Source organism: Microtus oregoni, unplaced genomic scaffold, assembly GCF_018167655.1.
Source record: "Microtus oregoni isolate MIOR12 unplaced genomic scaffold, Mior012 000006F_ref0000085, whole genome shotgun sequence".
In the NCBI taxonomy this organism is placed as follows: domain Eukaryota; kingdom Metazoa; phylum Chordata; class Mammalia; order Rodentia; family Cricetidae; genus Microtus; species Microtus oregoni.
Window position 1 is genome coordinate 20843922 of NW_024543065.1, and position 18838 is coordinate 20862759.

Here is an 18838-nt window from a genome sequence, read left to right on the forward strand (position 1 = left end):
GGGGGGATGTTGTGACTGGTTGCCAGAGCTACTTGTCATTCTGATATGTTCTTGTGTAACTCAGAATCTTGGGGGGCTTTCCACTTCTTGTGGTCCTTTTCTGATTCACTGCTCTCATTATCCATCCCTTCCCTCTTTCTAGTCTTTACTCATTTGTTACTATGTTAAGCCTTCCTGGACTGCACTATTTAATACTACAAGTGTGTGTGTATGTTCTAAACACACAGAAGCCCACACAGAGACTGAGAATGTATGTATACTAATAACTGTGTATAGATGTTATATTTTACCTGTTATTTATACTTCTACTAGGTCACAGTCTAATAATTATTGGAATTGAAGAGAAGAAAGGGTGGACATTATGTTTACTAATATTAGATCCCAGATGTCCTTCCCAATAAATGCAGAGACTCTTATTTATTTATTTATTGATTTAGGATTTCTGCCTCCTCCCCGCAACCGCTTCCCATTTCCCTCCCCCTCCCCCGATCAAGTCCCCCTCCCTCATCTGCTCGAAGAGCAATCAGGGTTCCCTGACCTGTGGGAAGCCCAAGGACCGCCCACCTCTATTCAGGTCTCATAAGATGAGCATCCAAACTGCCTAGGCTCCCCCAAAGCCAGTATGTGCAGTAGGATCAAACTCTTAAAGGAAGACATAGAGGCTGGTAGTCTCAGGCAGCTATGGAAATCTGTGGGGAATCTTAAACATAAGCTGTACTAGATAGTAGCAGTAGAGGGCAGTCTTTCACCAAAGGAGAATGTATCTCAGTATCTGGTCTGGTTGCTTAAAATTTATTAAAAATCAACATTCTCTGTCTTTAGCTTCTTACAACCCATTCTATTTTATGAAATGGCAAATACATTTGGCTTTGATATCACTGGATTTCTGGAATGGCCATTTTTAAATTTAGATAGTACCTAAATGTCTTTCAGTTGCTTAATTCATTTTCATAAAATATTAAAGTTTGTAGTTTTAATTTTTGATGTCAGGTAAGTGATCAGTAACAATAATGTGGTTATGAAAACAACATGTAACCTAACTCAGGGGGTCTTACTGTTTATCACACTGGATTCAGGAGCTATATGTTATCCTTTGGCCTTCTAAATATACTCAGTTCAAGAACAACCCTTGCCTTTATCATTTATAGTTAAGTGATGAGTTCCAAATTACTGAAGAATTTCTAGGCAATAGAAAACCTCCACTGAGGTTGTAAGCTGCAGTGGCGTCATAGCACACTAAGCCTGGCAATGCATGAGATCCCAGAATCTTAAGATTTTATTTTTTATTTTAATTTCTAATTGCATATATTTGTGTGTGTCTAAGTGTAGGATTGCACATGGAGTGCAACACTCATGGAAGCCAGAAGAGGGCATAGATGCCATGGAGCTTCAGTAGCAGATGATAGTGAGCTGCAGGATGTGGGTCCTGGGAAATTCATTTGGTCCTCCTGCAAGAGCACTATGTCCTCGTAACCACTGAGCACATCTGCAGTCCTGGTGTGGGAATTCTATGAGAAAACTAAAAAGAGTACTTATTGAGAACTTCATATTTGTTTCCCTCTAAAGACGAGACAGAATATTCAAGAGGGACTTGGGAAAGAACAGGTTCAAGGGAAAGGAGTCGGATTTAAAACAGAAGCTGGCTAATCTCAGCTTCTTAACTGGAGATAGAAAGACAAAGATTATTTGCCGGGTTACTCAATTTAGGTATGCTTTAAAAGATTTCTTTGCAATGTCTTTAATACCCAATCATAAACTTATTTTTAATCCTATTACTAGTTTGACCAGATAAATGTAGAGTTTATTTTAATACTTGTTATTGGTTATGATGCTTGCTTTCCCGTGCACCTTTGAGAGTATAGTGGTAATTAGGTGTTGTTGTGGGCTCCAGTTGAACAACATGTTAATTGTTTTCTTTTTTTTATTATTTTTTTCGAGTTTTGGATAGTGAGTCACTGTTTTTGTTAGAATACTAAGCATGTCTTTTCTATTTTTTACTTTTGACTTTGTTCCTTTGGGATTGGTGGGGGGCTTGTTAGTTCATAGCTATGCCTTCAAGAATTATAGCTACTAAGTGTTGCGGGAGCTCCTTCGGCTTATTCAGTCAATAGCTGCTGAGATATCAGCCCATTGGGGCGTGGTCTCTCTCTCTTTAAAGAAGCTGCCACTTCCCTCTGCTCTCTCTCTCTCTCTCTCTCTCTCTCTCTCTGTTTCTCTCTCTCTCTGTTTCTCTCTCTCTCTGTTTCTCTCTCTCTCTCTCTCTCTCTCTCTCTCTCTCTCCTCTGGCTCTACTTCCAGCAACTAGGTTCCCTTCCTGATTGCGTAGAGGGCTGTTTTCTGGGACGGTAATCTGTAAAATTTCCCCCTTAAATATATAACCATTCTATTAATCATAATTCCAAACTGGTGTGTGATTGTTTGTGACTTATGCCTTCAACTAAGGACTTGTATCAATATATGTAACATCACTGTAAGGTAAATAGTTATTCTTCCCATGTTTCAAATGAGGACACTTACAGTGAGTAGTGAAGTCAGATCTGCAGTGTAGGTAGTTCATCCAGTGCTTGGCCCTGTGTAGCCTCTTGAAGGAATCTGACCGATTCTCTCCAGCCCTAGTTCTTATACTTTTTAAGACGTTCTACTAAATCGTTTTGCTTTTTAATATTTCATACATGTATACTATGTGTTCTGATTATTCTCACTATCTCCACCTTTTCTGCTCCCCATCACACACCTATCAACCCACTTTTAGTTTTTATTTTCCTTTTGTAACTGAGACAGGTCTTCCTACAGTGCATCCCTGTCTGACCTGGAACTCATTATATAGACCAAACTGGCCTCAGAAATCACTGAGGTCAGCCTGCCTTTTCTTCCCAAAGCTGAAATTTCAGGTGTGCACCACCATATACTGCCTTATTAAAGCTTTTAAATTATGTTTATTTTTATGTAAATTTTATTTTATTTTTTGTGTGTATGTGTGTTTGGGCATTCAGAAGTTGTTTCCTTTTACCATATGAATCCCAGGGCTTAAATTTAGTTCATTGGGTTTGGCAGGAACTTCCTTTACCAACTGAGCCATTCCACGGGCCCCATTGTTATATTTTGATAATAATTTACCTATTATTCACAAGCAGAATTTGGCATTCAAAACTTCTTTTATTCTTGAAACTGTCTTATGATGCTATAAGATATTTTTGCTGTGAATATATTTTAAGTAACTTGTTTATTTAAGACCTGTCTAGATAAATCTCTTATTAGTTGAAAGAATAAATATTGTCTAATTAAGGTTAGTTTAAAAAGTATTAGATATGTACATAACAGTCTTAGTCATATCCTCAATTAAAAAGAAAAGAAAAAGTTTTAAAGAGGATCTTTTTTTTTTAATTTATTTTATTTTTCGAGACAGGGTTTCTCTGTGGTTTTGGAGCCTGTCCTGGAACTAGCTCTTGTAGACCAGGCTGGTCTCGAACTCACAGAGATCCGCCTGCCTCTGCCTCCCGAGTGCTGGGATTAAAGGCGTGTGCCACCACTGCCCGGCCAAGGATCTTATTTTTATATTTGTGTGTGTTTGTGCCTGTGGGCAAACCACATAAGTGTTATAGCAGAACATGGTATCAGAAGGCATCAGATGATGGCATTAGAGCCACCACACCTAGAGCTGTGGATGGTCATGAGCCACCCAGTGTGGGTGTTGGGAACTGAGCTTTCATCTTTTGTAAAAACCACATAACCAACCAATGAACCATTTTTTTAGAAACCTATTTTCACTTATAATTTTTTTTAAGCTTTGAGACAAGGTTTCACGTGGCCCAGGCTGGTCTTGAGTTCACTGTGTAGCCTAGGATAACTATGAACTCCTCATTCTCTTACCTCAACCTCATGGATTGCTGGCATTTAATATTGTGCCAGTTTCTTTTCACATTTTCATAATAGTTGCTAATTTATCTCACTTCATTCTTAGATTTTATTTGGTTATTCCAATACTCTGAATTCTATTTAACCTAATTTGTTTAGTTTAGCTTAGTTTAATACACTTTAGTTTGTAAACCAAATTTGGAAGCAACACAAATAATGAAAGTTTCCTTTTTACTTTTAGTATTTTATTAACTCTGTGAGAATTTTATATATGTATACAATGTATTTTGACCACGTTTTCCTCCTTTATTCCCCTTAATTTCTCCCAGATCATTTCCAACCAAGTCTTAATCATGAGCTTTATTTATTTTTCCCATAATTCATGAAGTCCAATTTTGCTCTCATATATTCCTGTGTATGAGACCAGACATTGGAGCATGGTCAAATTACCAAGGGCCACACCCATACTGACTCTTCCTATTCCCCTAGTCGATGTCAGTAACTCCTCAGCCAGGAGTGGTATGGCTGGAATATTAACTCTTAATAAATATGGGTTTTGTTATTGTTGTTGTTGTTTTTGCTTTTGAGACAGGGTTCTACTCTACAGTTTGGCTGTCCTAGAATTCACTATGTGGACCACTCTGGCCTCAAACTCACTGAGATCCACCTGCTTTTGCCTCCTCAGTGGTGGGATTATTTGCTCATAGCTCTGTCTTTCTCTTCACATCTTCTTTGGTCTCCTGTTGTTCCTCAAACCCCTTCTCATCAATATCATTGTGAGTCAGCATTTTTACATTTGACAGAGTCCATCAGATAATAACATTTTGTTTTATTCTATTTTGCCTTTATCTAGAACTTTCTTCATGACTTGACTTGTAAAATATGTATTACTAATTTAAGTTTTAGATCATAATTTCCCATTAGGACTTTTCATTGTTATATTAAAAAAAATCTAGGTTTTTTTTCTACATTGAAATAATAAAATAAAGGGCTTACACAATGACTCAGCTGTCAAAGCTACTTGCTGCCAAGCCTAACAAACTCTAATTTCAGGAACCACCTGTTATAAAGTGAACTGACCTCTATAGCATCCACACACATGCATGGATAAAGTAATAAATGTAATTTAAAAAATGATAACATAGTATATGTAATTAATATCTAGGTTATAATTTATAGCCTGTTTTCTTCTTAATTCTTTTTAAAGGCCAGGAAACAGTCTTCTCAAGTGTTTATAGTGGAGGATATTCCTTGAGTGAAATATTCCAATGATTTTATTCTTATCTGTTTTTCTGAATTGAACTCTGATACAGTTGAAGAATTTGATTTCACTTAAGTCCTTGATATAACATTTAAGTTATAAGTGACTGTGAATTTATACTGCTTAGTACTTCATTGTCTGTAATTAGTTGAATTAAGCACCTTGTTTTTTTGCATTGTTGATTTTTATTTCTTGTCCATGTCTCACAATCTTGTTTCTTACTTTACAAGCTAATGGATTGGGCCATAACTTGTATGAGTTACTCTTAGTACTTAACATCTATTAATACATTTAACTTTCAAACATTTGCTTAAGGCAAGCACTATTATTAACCCCACGAACCCGGATGCCTGAGAAATTAGTGATTAGACCAAGATTATTACAAGATGGAGCCCACAGCCAGCTCACTGTATTTTCTACTGTTGTGTCATTCGTGCCTTTATTGCTGAGACAATCACACAAGCCCATTCAAAGGAAAAAGATTTCCTTTGCTTCAAGGTTTCAGTGTTGGGTGGCCTTACTCTGTGGTGAGACAACACCATGGCTGTAGTCTGCTGTGATTCTAGAGCAGAACCACTGACTCACTGTGGCCAAAAAGCAGAGTTGAGGCAAGAAGAGGCCAGGAACAAGCTGTACCCTATATGACATAGATCTCAAATAGGGATATCACATAATCCACAAATGACTGATCCACTGACAAGGTCAGAGTCCTTCTGTTCCAATCGATTCAGTAAATCCATGTACCAGTTGAGTCCACACTTTCAACAAATGAGGTGGTGTTTTAGGAGGTAAATTTTCAAGGGGGCGGGCTGATCTTCTGTTATCATAAAATGAGTACCTCTTCAATATGTAGTGAGTGCCTTAATATGTAACAAGCTTCAAAACCAAAAATTTTCTTGTTAAATATTTCTACTAACCCTCCATCTCTGACAAAAGCCTGTGTAAAGTGGCCTGTAGGAGAAATGTTAGATACTGGTCAGACAACTCTTGTATGTGTGTGTACATGAGAATCTTCTTATTTTTCCCAATAAACAAAAGAATTGTTGAAAGACTTAGAAATTCACAGAAATTGTGAATAACTTAGAAAAATGTCTTAGAACCAAATCAATTATAGGCTACAGTATGGTGTCAATTATTAAAGCAGGAACAATCAAGTTAGAATTGTAGGATGCTGAAATTTCAGATTGCAAAGAGAACACACCTGTTTGGCATAGAACAAAAGTCCCCAAAGGGAATGGATACTGAGCAATTTTAAAAAAGGTGTTTATTTAAAAAACAAAACAAAACCCTGTGTGAAATTTTATAACATGAATTTCAGTCCTCCAGTCTCCCAATGAATCTTCCTAACTTAATCTGTATTCAACAGTGAAGCCAAATGCTCTAACCTTTACATATGTTATATGATCTAGCTTAATACTCTTTCTTGCTTGTTTGTAAAATTCACCCCTATCATATCAACCCACATAGCCCTGGCACCAGCCTTCCTCACTATTCAGCCTCTGTTTGCCTCTGCAGGTCAACAATCACCCCTCTTCCCAACATACCTCTTACTGGAAGTTGTATTCACCTTAAAATGCCTTCCAAAATGCTGCCCCTACCGCTGGGCACCCTTCTGATGTAGGAAGTCCTTCTGTCTATGTGTTGCTTTTATTGGTTAATGAATAATGAATCATCTCTAGGCCTGTGATAGAGCTGAATAGAGCAAGGCAGGGAAAGCTAAACAGAATGCTGGGAGAAAGAAGGCAGAGTCAAGTAGACAGCATGTAGCCCCAGAACCTTGCCAGTAAGCCACAGCCAATACTTTAAAGGTATCTTGTCTTCAAAATTTGTTTCTAAGGATATGTTGTTTTGGAGAAAGTTCTTTTGTTTCCACAGAGTATGAGAACCTGCGGATTCTTTCCAGGCTAATTTAGTTTGATGGACCAAAAATCCTGAAAGGTAGCCATGAACATGCCCCCAAATATGTATTTCTGCTGTTGATTATGGTATTGTGTTTATTCAGCTCATTTAAAAATGTAATGCATAACTAAGAAATAAAGGTTAATTGATAGGTATCTATCATAGTCAATGTTGTAGTGATGTTAGTTAGGTTTTCTAGATATAGAGAGATATATTTCAGTTAGATAGGTATTATTCAAATCTTTCAAAGACTAACAGAATATGGCGTTTAAACATTTTAAAAACTTAGGACTTTTTATGACAGTGAGACACATCTGCTTCTGGTAGCACCAAGTTACTTCAAGAGGATGACGGACACCAAAGAGGGTCCTTATGACATGAGTTAGCCATTTGGGTATGAAACTGTTCTTGACAAGACTGCTTAATGCTATTCTGTATGGACTCGACATGCAGGACCCCCAGGACTTGACTGCTGAACTTGTGTAAAGGTGAGATGATCCTTCGGGGTTCCTGTTTCATGAAAGAGTCTGCTAGACATTCTGCAGGACACAGAACAAAAGTGACTGAAAAACTGCCAATATGGGGGCAACCGTCTTTGAAATGTTCTGCTTCATGAAAACGTCTGCCAGATACTAGGGGCCAATACGCTGAAGATGGGTGCCACAATGTTACAAAAGAACTTTGGGTGGCTGTCCAGGCAGTGAAATATCTCTGTCAATTCTAAAGTTTTGGAAGTTGCTTACAATGCACTTTTTGTTTACCTAGGTAATATTATACCCTTCTGGGGTCTTTGATGGAACTGGAGAATAGATAGTTATAGTTTTCCTTAGTTATATAGAAAATAAAGTAAATATAAATATTATAGCTGTAATTCTTGCTTGATACCTGCTTTATTATATATAATTTTATTATGTTAAAGTTAAAACCTTCCTTTTTATTTGGACAGAAAAGGGGAGATGATGTAAGAAGTTCTTCTGTCTATGTGACATCAGGAACTTGGGTGCAACCTAGGGCAGTTAGTGTCAAAGGGTTGAGGTCTGTTGGGACCATGTAGATTTGAGCATCCTGTGCTGCCTTTCATGGCCATGGTGTCCTCTGGGCCTAGATTGTTGCCAGGGGCCTTGTCTGGTTCCATGACTCTGCCATGGCTGCCATTGTGTTGATGTCCATGATTCCTTTTACCATCAAAAGCAGAATTGTTGTTCCTTCCTTTTTGTTTAAACAGAAAAGGGAAAATGATGATGGAAGTCCTTCTCTCTATGTGTTGCTTTTATTGGTTTATGAATAAGGAAACAGCTTTAGACCTATATAGAGGAACAGAGTTAGGCAGGGAAAAATAAGCAGAATTCTGGGAGAAAGGAGGTCGAGTCAGAGAGAAGCAATGGAGGTCCACTGAGACAGATAAAAGTCAGAACTTTAGCTGGTAAGCCATAGCCACATGGTGAGACACGAATTAATGGTGATGTTAATATATAAGAGTTATCTAGTTAGAAGCTAGAGCTAATGGACCAAGCAGTGATTTGATTAATATGTTTTCTCTGTGATTATTTTAGTTCTGGGCAGCTGGGACAAATAAGCAACTTTCTCATCTAACAAATTGGTACCAATGTGAAGGACTAAATCCATGTAAAACCTGAGAAAGTTTAAAAAGTAATCCGAGACACAAAAGAACAGAGGCAAACATGGTTTGGTAGCAGCAATTTGTTGGCTGGGCTCTGTTTGCTGGAAACAAGGCACAGATCCTTTAAGAGAGGTTTTCTTGATTCAGCCATAGCAGGAAAAAAGCCACACCATTTTGAAATGCCTGCATTCTGGTCATGCTGCCAGGGCAAACTCTGACTGTTTCTAGCAGGAGTTCAGCTACAGAGTATTTGAATGGGGTTTGTGAGCAGCATGCTGCAGCTTGTTTGATGGCAACTTAGACGAATGTGTGCCTGCAAGTGGGGTGTGTATGACTCTCAGAGGCAACAAGCAGCTCTGCCATGCTGGACTGTGTAGTGCAAGCAGGAAATGCTGTATTTTCACTACCAATAGCACAGCTTAAATTTTTAAGAAGTGCTTAGCATTTTAAGTAGCATTCCTGGGCACTAAAGAATTACTGATATACAATAAGACAAAATCAGATGAAAATGAGCACAAAATATAAATAGTCTTGAGAGAGAGAGAGAAGAAAAACAGGAGAGAGAGTTATAAAATGAATAAGGACAGTTATAAAAAAAAGTAAATGGTTTAAAATAAGTTAAAGTCTTTAAAGAGACAGAGTAAAGATGGAAAATTCACAGAGACTCTGGATTATGTATATTATTGTGATTTTTTTGAATTTTTAGACTGTGAAGGAGCTAAGTTCAGGGAGAAATTTCATTATATGGGCACTAGGCTAAACCAGCATGTGTATTATAAATCTATCTTGACTATAGAATTTGGGTCTAAGGATATGCTGCTTTGGAAAAGAGGTTCTTTTGTCTCCACAGAGGATAAGAACCTGTAGATTGCTTCCAGACTAATATGGCTTGATTAACCAACACACCCTCAAAGGTCAATGTGAATACACCCCTCAAAATACTTCATCCAATAAATAGCAAGAAGCAGTTTGGAGAGTAATAACTACACCTATATTCCCAAATATTGTTTATAAAATTTTGTTTATATTTACAGGGGGATATGCTATAGAGATGGATACTTTGCATTGGTTTGGATCTTGTCTATTGATACAAATTTAGGTCAACTCTGTTATATATGTATATTTCTGCTCTTGATTAAGGTATTGTCTTTGTTCAGCTAATTTAAAAAATAAGTGTAATATATAATTAAGAAATAGAGGTTAATAGATAATCATCTATAATAGTCACACTTGTAGTCATGTTAGCTAGATTTTCTAGATGTACAGAGATGTATTTCAAAAACATATTATTCAAACCTTTCAAAGACTACAGAATATGGCATTTAAAATGTTTTAAGAACTTAGGACTTCTCATGACAGTGAGACACATCTGCTCCTGGCAGCAACAGTTACTTAAAGGAAGATGGACATTGAGGAGTCTTTTTCTCGAGTTTGATAGCCATTCGGGCAAGAAACTGTTCTTGCCTGGACTGCTCAACTGGACATGCAGGACCCACAGAGAAATGACTGCTAAACTTGCCTAAAGGTGATGCAATCCTTCAGTGTTCCTGTTTCATGAAAGAGTTTGCCAAACATTGTGCTGGACACAGAAGAAAATGACTAACAAACTGCCAATATAGGTGAAACTGTCATTGAAACTTCCCACTTCATGGAAAAGTCTATTGGATTCTATGGGCCTGTGGGCGGAAGATGGTGCCCCAATGGTATAAAAAAAACTTTGTGTGATTGTACAGGTAGCAAGATGTCTCTGTCAATTCTAGAGTTTTAAAAGTTGCTTACAATGAACTTACTGTTTACTTAGGTAATATTCTATCCTTCTGGAGTCTTTGATGGAATTGAAGAGTAGATAGTAATAATATAGTTTTTCTTAGTTATGATAAGAGTTAAAGTAGATATAAATATTGTAACTGTAATTCTTGTTTGATACCTGTTTTGTTATATTTAATTGTGCTATATTAAAGTTAAAATCTTTCTTTTTTATTTATACAGAAAAGGGGAGATGATGTGGGATTTAACTCTGTATGCTATGAATACTATTAGTTAATACTACTTTGAGCCCATAGCAGAGCATGGCTTTAAGAGCTGGGTAGGGTAGATAAAACTGGATGCTGGGAAGAAAAAGGCGGAGTCAGAGAGAAGTCATGGAGCCAGTGCCTGAGATAGACATTTTGAAACTTTGCTGGTAGGCCATGACCTTGTAGTGATACACAGATTAATGGAGATGGGTTAAATTAATATGTAAGAGTTAGCCAATAAGAAGCTAGAGCTAATGGGCCAAGCAGTGATTTAAGTAATATGGTTTCAATGTGATTATTTCAGTTCTGGGTGGCTGGGACAAACAAGTGGCTCCCTTCTTACTATACCCCTCATTGACTGTACCAGTCTGGACAGGAAGCTCTGGTTCTCCTTAGAACAACACAGGAGCTGTCCCTGCCCATGCAGGTTTGGGTGAGCAAACCCTGAAACCCTTTGCTCCTTGTTCCTCACCCATCAAAACAGAGCTTAGCTGTGATTAGACCATGGATTTAGACAGAGTTCTTTGTACCAGCCCTGGCTCAGATGTCACCACGATTCTGGTTGGCAATGCATGTCACTCAAATGCCATGGACCTAATAGAAGCACCCCCATATGTCTCCAGGTGTGAGCCCAGATCCTGGGCTTCCACACTTAAACCAACGTATTTCTAATCTTTGATCATTATGCCTTTACTGCAAAATAAAATCCGTTATATTATTTTAAAAAGCATATATGTTTTCATATGATATCTCTCTTTATTTCACATAGTACATTTGAATGAGTATATTGATTTTGAAAACAATCAATTAAAGTTAAGTATAAGAGTAATTGGATTTTTAGTGTTTATTTTATCCTAAATTAATTAAAGGTAAAGAAAATGTGAACTAACAAAGAATCTCTGAAGACTACAGCCATTTTTTATGTTTTCTGTTAAAGCATTTTTGTGAAAGATACCAATGCTAGTAGCTACCTTTGAAATCAATATTATGGCCAGCAAGCATAGCTTAAGTTAATTTTTTCATTCAAGAATTATGCTTTATATTCATAGTTAAGTGAGAGGAAGAAATTATTTTTAAAATTTAAGTACATTTTTATATGATTAATTCACATGTTAATTAAAATTCTACTCATTTATATCCCAGATGAACTTTAAGGGAATGTTTTTCATGTTCCTGTTGAATATTCTGTCAAATCTTTCATTCTGATCCACAGTCAAGTGATGCTTCCAGTCTCCAATGGTACCTAATGGGAGAAGCACAGAATAGCACCAACATAAGTAGCAGTATTGGGGCAAGTCCACCCAACTCACTCTACTATCTACAGCTCACACTGTTCATCACTCTCAGGAAGGTTAGGTTGGCCATCTCTCCTCTCTTCACAGAAGAAACTTCTGAGTAGCAACCTAATAAATAGGTATCACTAGCTACTACCACTGAATTGTAGACAATTTTTACTCACTCTACTATCTATAGCTCACACTGTTCATCACTCTCAGGAAGGTTAGGTTGGCTATCTCTCCTCTCTTCACAGAAGAAACTTCCGAGTAGCAACCTAATAAATAGGTATCACTAGCTACTACCACTGAATTGTAGACAATTTTTAGAAAGAAAAAAAATCTTAAAAGTTTAAAAAAAATTAGAATTTTAAAAGTACATTTTACTATGTGTCAATCATTATACTAAGAAAACACTTAGATTTCAAGCACAGTATATTTCAAACACAGTCTTTTGAGGTATAAGCTGTTTGGTTCTTCATTTTTAAACAGAAAAAAATGAGACCCAGAGGTTTTTAGCACATTAGGTCAAGGCTACATAGATCTTCAGAGTGGTTACTGTTGTTGTTTTACTGAGTAGGAATTTGAAATGATCACTACACTAGTTAAAATGAAAACAGCCATTTGGGGTCCTTAGTTGTCTGAGAGGATGTTATTATTGTTTGCATTTGGAACGGATGGCGGGCTATCCGTGGAAGGGTCTTTTTTTTTTTGTGATGATTTCATTGGTTAATAAAGAAACTGTCTTGGCCCATTTGATAGGCCAGTTCTTAGGTGGGTGGAGTAGACAGAACAGAATGCTGGGAGGAAGTGAGGCAGTCGCCATGCCTCTCCCCTCTGGGTCAGAGGTGATGGAACTCCAGCCCAAGATGGACATAGGCTAGAATCTTCCTGGTAAGCCAAACCTCATGGTGCCACACAGATTATTAGAAATGGGAAATGGGTTAGTCAAGATGTGAAAGTTAGTCAAGAAGAGGCTGAAACTAATGGGCTAGGCAGTGTTTAAAAGAATACAATTTGTGTGTTGTTATTTCAGGTGTAAAACTAGCCATGTGGGATCTAGGTGGGACGAAAAGCAGGCCTGCTCGTCTGCTTCTACAATCATGGGTAATACATTAAGGCTTGCTGATGAATAAGGTATGAGAATCAATGTTAAGTGGCAGAAGAGACAAAATAAAGGAGTTCTAAAAAATATAAAAACCCAGAAAAATTTAAATATATGCTAATTCTCACAGCAATGATAAGTTAAAAAAGTATCAAGAGGGAGATATTCATTCTTACCCATATCTATAAGTATATAAGGAGATCATAATAAGTTTATTGCCTGTTTACTTTATTTAATTCGTGTCAGATAAAGTTATTAAGACATCACTCTAATTTTTATGATGAAAAAAATCTCACACAAGAGGAAGCAGCATTTTAAACTTTGTTTTTAATATAAGCAGACAGTAAGTTTATTTGTTCAGTATCCTAGGAAAATAGTAAATAATATTGTTCTTGTCTAAGGAGTGCATCACCATGACTGTAATCCTAGCTTTCAGGGAGCATGTGCAGTAGAGGCAGGAGGATTATGAATTTAAGGTAGCTGTGGTTGCTCAGACTACACTGAGAAACACACATTCTCTCTCTCTTAGAAACATACACACACAAACACACACACACAGACCCAACAAAACAAAACATAAAACCAAAATAAAGCAAAAAACAAACAAACAAAAACAACATCAAGAAAACAATAGCACAATATCATTAGAATCTTAACTTCTTAAGACATCTATTGCCTAGGACAAGCCTGCTGACATCTCTTAAAAATTGAGTGTGTTGCCTAAAACGTAGGAAACTCATATTTATTTAGTATGTGAAATTGTCAGATTTTTAACTAAAACTATCACAGGCCCTTCAGGTTCTCTGTTTTCTAAAATGCTTGATGCTTCCAAATGTCATTATCACCTGGAGAAATACTTTAGAAACACATATTATTTCTCCAAAGTACATCAGGAAAACTCAACAGTTTTTTTTTTGTTTTGTTTTGTTTTTGCCTCTACAGACTAGTAAATTTTACCTTTGCGGAGGAATGTTCCCTGATCATTTCTTGTCCCAATTTCCTTTTTTATAATATCTTCATAATTTGCTCGTGGATCAGATTTCATGTTCTGAAATGTAGCTTGTCTCACAACAGCATCCATATCTTCTTTACTCAGTTCTTTCTCCAGAAAACTGCAGATTTTCAGCACTGAGCCCCTGAGGTCCTGAAGATGTCATGGGTTAAGAAGTTACTGACCTTATAATGGGGGTGTGAGTTACAGCCCAGTGTGTAACATGAACAGCTAGAATTTACTTTTGGAATGCAAAGATTGTTCAACACATGAAAACATCATAGAAACAGGGTGTATTAAAACTGAAATTATTATTTATTGTAACGGATAGAGAATAAATCGTTAATAAAACACAGCTTTTTTTGAGACTCTGTAGTCTAAGCTGGCCTGGAATTCAGTATGAAGTCTATGCTGCTCTCAAAGTTAGGCATGGTCTTCCATTAGTAGTGTCCCATGGGCTTGGATTAGGGTTTGGAGCTACTAAATCATAATGTGTGTGTATGTGTGTGTGTGTGTTTGTGTGCGTGTATGCATGTGAGCATGCAACGTGCTTGGTGCATGATGGGAGATTGTGCCACATGGGTGAAGCTCAGAAGACAAATTTAAGGAGTTATTTTTGGCCTTCCACCTTTATGGAGGCTGTGAGGATTGAATTTTGGTTGTCAGGTACACATTGGAAGCCCCTTTATCCGCTTAGCCATGTCGCCAGCCAAAGGTACACTTAGGGAGTTTTTACTTTGTGCATTTACTTTTTGCCTTCTTTTTCAATTCATAGGCTCTACAAAAAGGTCAGTCCTTGTTTACTCTTGTTTTGGAGTCTGTCACAGAGAAGCCATTCACTTAGTTTTCATTAATCAGTATTTCAATAAGTACCAGAATTTGGTGAACTTTAACTATTTTTCTTTGATTTACACAGCATTTTAAGATACTGTTTAATTGAGACCAATCAAAAAATATTCTATAGATTCATAAAAATGGAGAACTTGTCTCATCTGTCAAATAATTGTCTATAGCTGTAATTGTCCACAATTTACAGTAGTTACATGCCTCACTGCTGTTTGCTGGCCTTCAGTAGTGAGCATGGGAAACTTTAGTGAAGTGGGTTATCAAGTCAACTGTAGCCTCCCTGAGAATATAGCCAAAAGAAATGAAGTCACCATTCAAAACCTTACTGTTATCTAGTGTTATTGCTACACATCTTCAACTTCGAGATATGGACTTGGCCTAATGTCCACCAATAGATGAATCAGTAAAGAATTTATGATATATGTCATATACAATATATTATTAACAATACAATAAATATATTATGTATTTATATTATATAATAAAATATATTATTATTCAGAAATTAAAAATGAAATGAAATACTGTCATCTGCAGTAAAATGTATGAAGTTAAGTGTCAGGAGCCATTTCAGGCTTCTCCTTTCTCACTTCTCACAGGGCCTTGAGGTGGAAATCTTGAGACAGAAAACTTAAAGTTAACTAAGACATTGTGGGCTGACCTTGGAGATTCAAGCTTCAGAGGGCACCTCAGAGTGTCTCCTTTGTTTGCTGCTTATCACTAACAGCAGGTGTTCTAGCCACTGACCTTGCAACTGCCCCACTTAGCTGCCTAGCTACTGAGCCCCTCTTTTCCTTCCCCCCTTCCCTCTTCCCCAGTTCCTTCTGCCCAAGCTCCTCACTGAGGAGTATTTAAGACATAGAACTTGCTTCAATTAATGGGATGCCTTGACAAAAGAATACTGCTTGGCGTCCATCTCTCTCTGTCTCTTTTTCTTCCTCTCTCTCTCTCTCTCTCTCTCTCTTGCCCATGTCTTTCAGATAGTGCCTCTTCAGACCCTGGAATAACTTAGGACCTGCTGGGAGGGTCAAGTTAAGGATATCAGGTTAAGTTAATAAGTCAGACAATGAGACAAATTTCTTGTGTTCTCTTATATGTTGAAATTTAAAAGTCAACGTTAAAATAGAATTATTTGTAATAGTGACTGGGGAGGGTCTGAGTTGGAAAAAAGGAATGAAAATGACAGAAGTGTTGCAAAATAAGATCAATGCATATTTTATTAATGGGCAAGAATTTAACATCAAATTCCACTAACAGATGTAATTAACATATAATAATAAGTTTTTTAATTATGGAAGCCATTGGTTCTGCGAAGTTTTGAGGTTGCCTTTAACACAAGTGTTTGTATAAGAAGGGATCACAAAAGATGAGTTTAAATGGAGAAGAGAGTACAGAGAATGTCCAGTGAATGAGGCAGAGGCTGGACATTAGGAATCATCTCCAACAATAAGCCCAAAGAAGAATTAAAGTATGAAGATAGCTTGGAGAATGTTCTTTCAATCTAGAGAAGAATAGTTTAAAAGAAATCATTTAAAAACATAACTACCTCATCTTACCTTCTTCATATCTTCATAGCTCAGGAACATAATATTGAAGTCCTGTCTGTGTTCATACCAGCCTCTTATGTGGTCAAACCAATTGCTTCCTAGCACTTGGAAGAAAAGTAACAAGTGAGAATGCCAAGCTGTGTGTTGCATATCATCTTAATAGTAAGTAAAATTCTGACTCCACATGTGATATGATGTGGGATAATGCTCTTGTACTCTGTAAAGATTTGTCACTTGTATTAGTTTAATAAAATGCTGATTGGCCAGTAGCCGGACAGGAAGTATAGGTGGGTGAACAGACTAGGAGAATTCTGGGAAGAGGAAATACAGAGAAAGTCGTCATTCAGAGGAAGCAAGATGAGAATGCTGCACTGAGAAAAGGTCATGTAGTTAAACATATATAAGAATTATGGGTTAATTTAAGTTGTAAGAGCTAGTTAATAATAAGCCTGAGCTAATAGGCCAAACAGATTAAATATAATTAATATGTCTCTTTGTTTCTTTGGGACTGAGTGACTGCGTGACCAGGTGGGACAGAAGCTTCTGTCTACACTGATGAGCCTTTGGCTTTAATTAATCCACCTATATAGTAGAATGAACAGTTCCACAGCTGCAGTAAAAAGCCATACACAGGCTCATGCAAAGCACAACGACCTTCACCGTTTGTTCTGCCAGAATGGATTATTCTACTTTTGCCACTAGTTGGAAGGAATTGATAGAATATCTGTAAACTACAATATTTCCTACATGACATGTTTTTGTAATCCTGACAATCTTCAAATGGTGCAAAAAGATAAGCCAGTTGATAGTTTGTAGAGTTGACATACAATTTTCACTAGAGATAAGTTCTTTGTGTTTTTTTTTGTCTGCTATTGTTTTTTTGTTGTTCTGGTATTTTTTGTTGTTCTTTTTGTTCTTTTATTATTATTATTATTATTATTAAAAATTTCTACCTCCTCCCATTCCTCCCTCCTCCCTCTCCCTCCCTCTCCAGTCCAAAGAGCAGTCAGGGTTCCCTGCCTTGTGGGAAGTCCAAGGTCCTCCCCCCTCCATCCAGATCTAGGAAGGTGAGCATCAAAACAGACTACGCCCCCACAAAGCCAGTACCATTGTCCTTGGCTTCTCAGTCAGCCCTCACTGTCAGCCACATTCAGAGAGTCTGGTTTGATCACATTTTCCATCAGTCCCAGTTCAGCTGGCCTTGGTTGTTCTTTTTAAAAATGCCGGGTTCCATTTCTTTAAGGTATGTTCTATACGTCTGAGAATTTGGCTTTCTGGTACTTTTTGTGTAATTCATTTGAGTCTGGATCGATTAATTAATACTTACCTCTTCCATCTAGAAATGCTTGCATAAATGTTTCTATACTATCTGAGGCTTCAAATAGAATGACCAAATTTGAATAATGAAAGTAGGAGGTCAAAACATCTTTAGGATTTCTGTAGATATAAAGAATCTGTAGACAAAATTATAAAATTATTTCTTTAAGCTAATCTTGGTATGCTTATAAGTTTTTAAATAAAATTTTATAATATTTAATTATGACAATAAGCATAATTATTTCTTCTCATCTCTGATCTGTTCAAAGTCAAATGGCTATTATTTATATTTTGGTGTTACAGAGAGTAATGTAATAAACAACCTTTCTCTATGGCATTTCATGTTTTAGAATGTCACTCAAAAAGAGGTCAAGATCATGATGGGTGCACCCACTGCAACAATCTACCTGAACTAATGGGAACTTACCAACTTTGGCTGGACATGGAAGGAACAAGCATAGGTCCAAACTAGTCCCTCTTAATGAGGTTGATAGTTGTATGGCTGGGGCAGTCTGAGGGGCCAGTGGCAGTGATATCAGGATTTTTCCATACTGCTTGTACTAGCTTTTTGGGAAACTATTCACTTTGGATGGATAACTTGCTCAACCTAGATATAGTAGGGAGGGCCTTTGAACTTCTCCAAAGCATTGTGCCTTGTCCTTTCTGAGGAGTGGGTGGAGAGTGGGGAGTTGGTAAGTGGAGTGAATGAGAGGAAGGGAGGGAATGGGAACTTGTATTTGTATGTATAATGAAAAAAGGATAGCTTGTTTTCTATCTTAAAAAATAAATATTAAGTTAAATTAAAAAGAATGTAGCTCAAATCTTAAAGAGCAGTATTAATTGTAATGTTCATAAATACTGAACATTAATTTGCCTCATATGATCAAAATATATTGTATAATATTTTAAATGTAAATTAACTACCCATGAGTGTCAATAGATGAGCATTATGTGATATTAGAAAACTAAGGTAGCAGAGGAAATAAATCTGAAAACAAAATCTAATAATCATATTGATATACCTAGTAATCTACTTATAATCTTCAAAGAACAATGAGTTTTTCCTTCATATCTTTTAGAAAAATAAGGTAAACATGAACTATGTGC

At 36.9% G+C, this 18838-nt stretch overlaps 1 protein-coding gene across 1 annotated transcript in view; it reads right to left on the reverse strand.

Annotated features, from left to right (window-relative positions):
- Nucleotides 1–11345: 11345 nt before the first annotated feature.
- The window catches only part of LOC121449731 (amine sulfotransferase-like), a 46134-nt gene continuing 38641 nt past the window's right edge, over nucleotides 11346–18838 (reverse strand). Inside the window, exons 4-7 of the mRNA XM_041654383.1 lie at nucleotides 17742–17868; nucleotides 16424–16518; nucleotides 13988–14174; nucleotides 11346–11894 (exon numbers count right to left, since the gene is read on the reverse strand). Of these exons, the coding sequence (XP_041510317.1) occupies nucleotides 11776–11894; nucleotides 13988–14174; nucleotides 16424–16518; nucleotides 17742–17868 (528 nt within the window). The 3' untranslated portion in view covers nucleotides 11346–11775. The remainder of the gene's footprint in view (nucleotides 11895–13987; nucleotides 14175–16423; nucleotides 16519–17741; nucleotides 17869–18838) is intronic.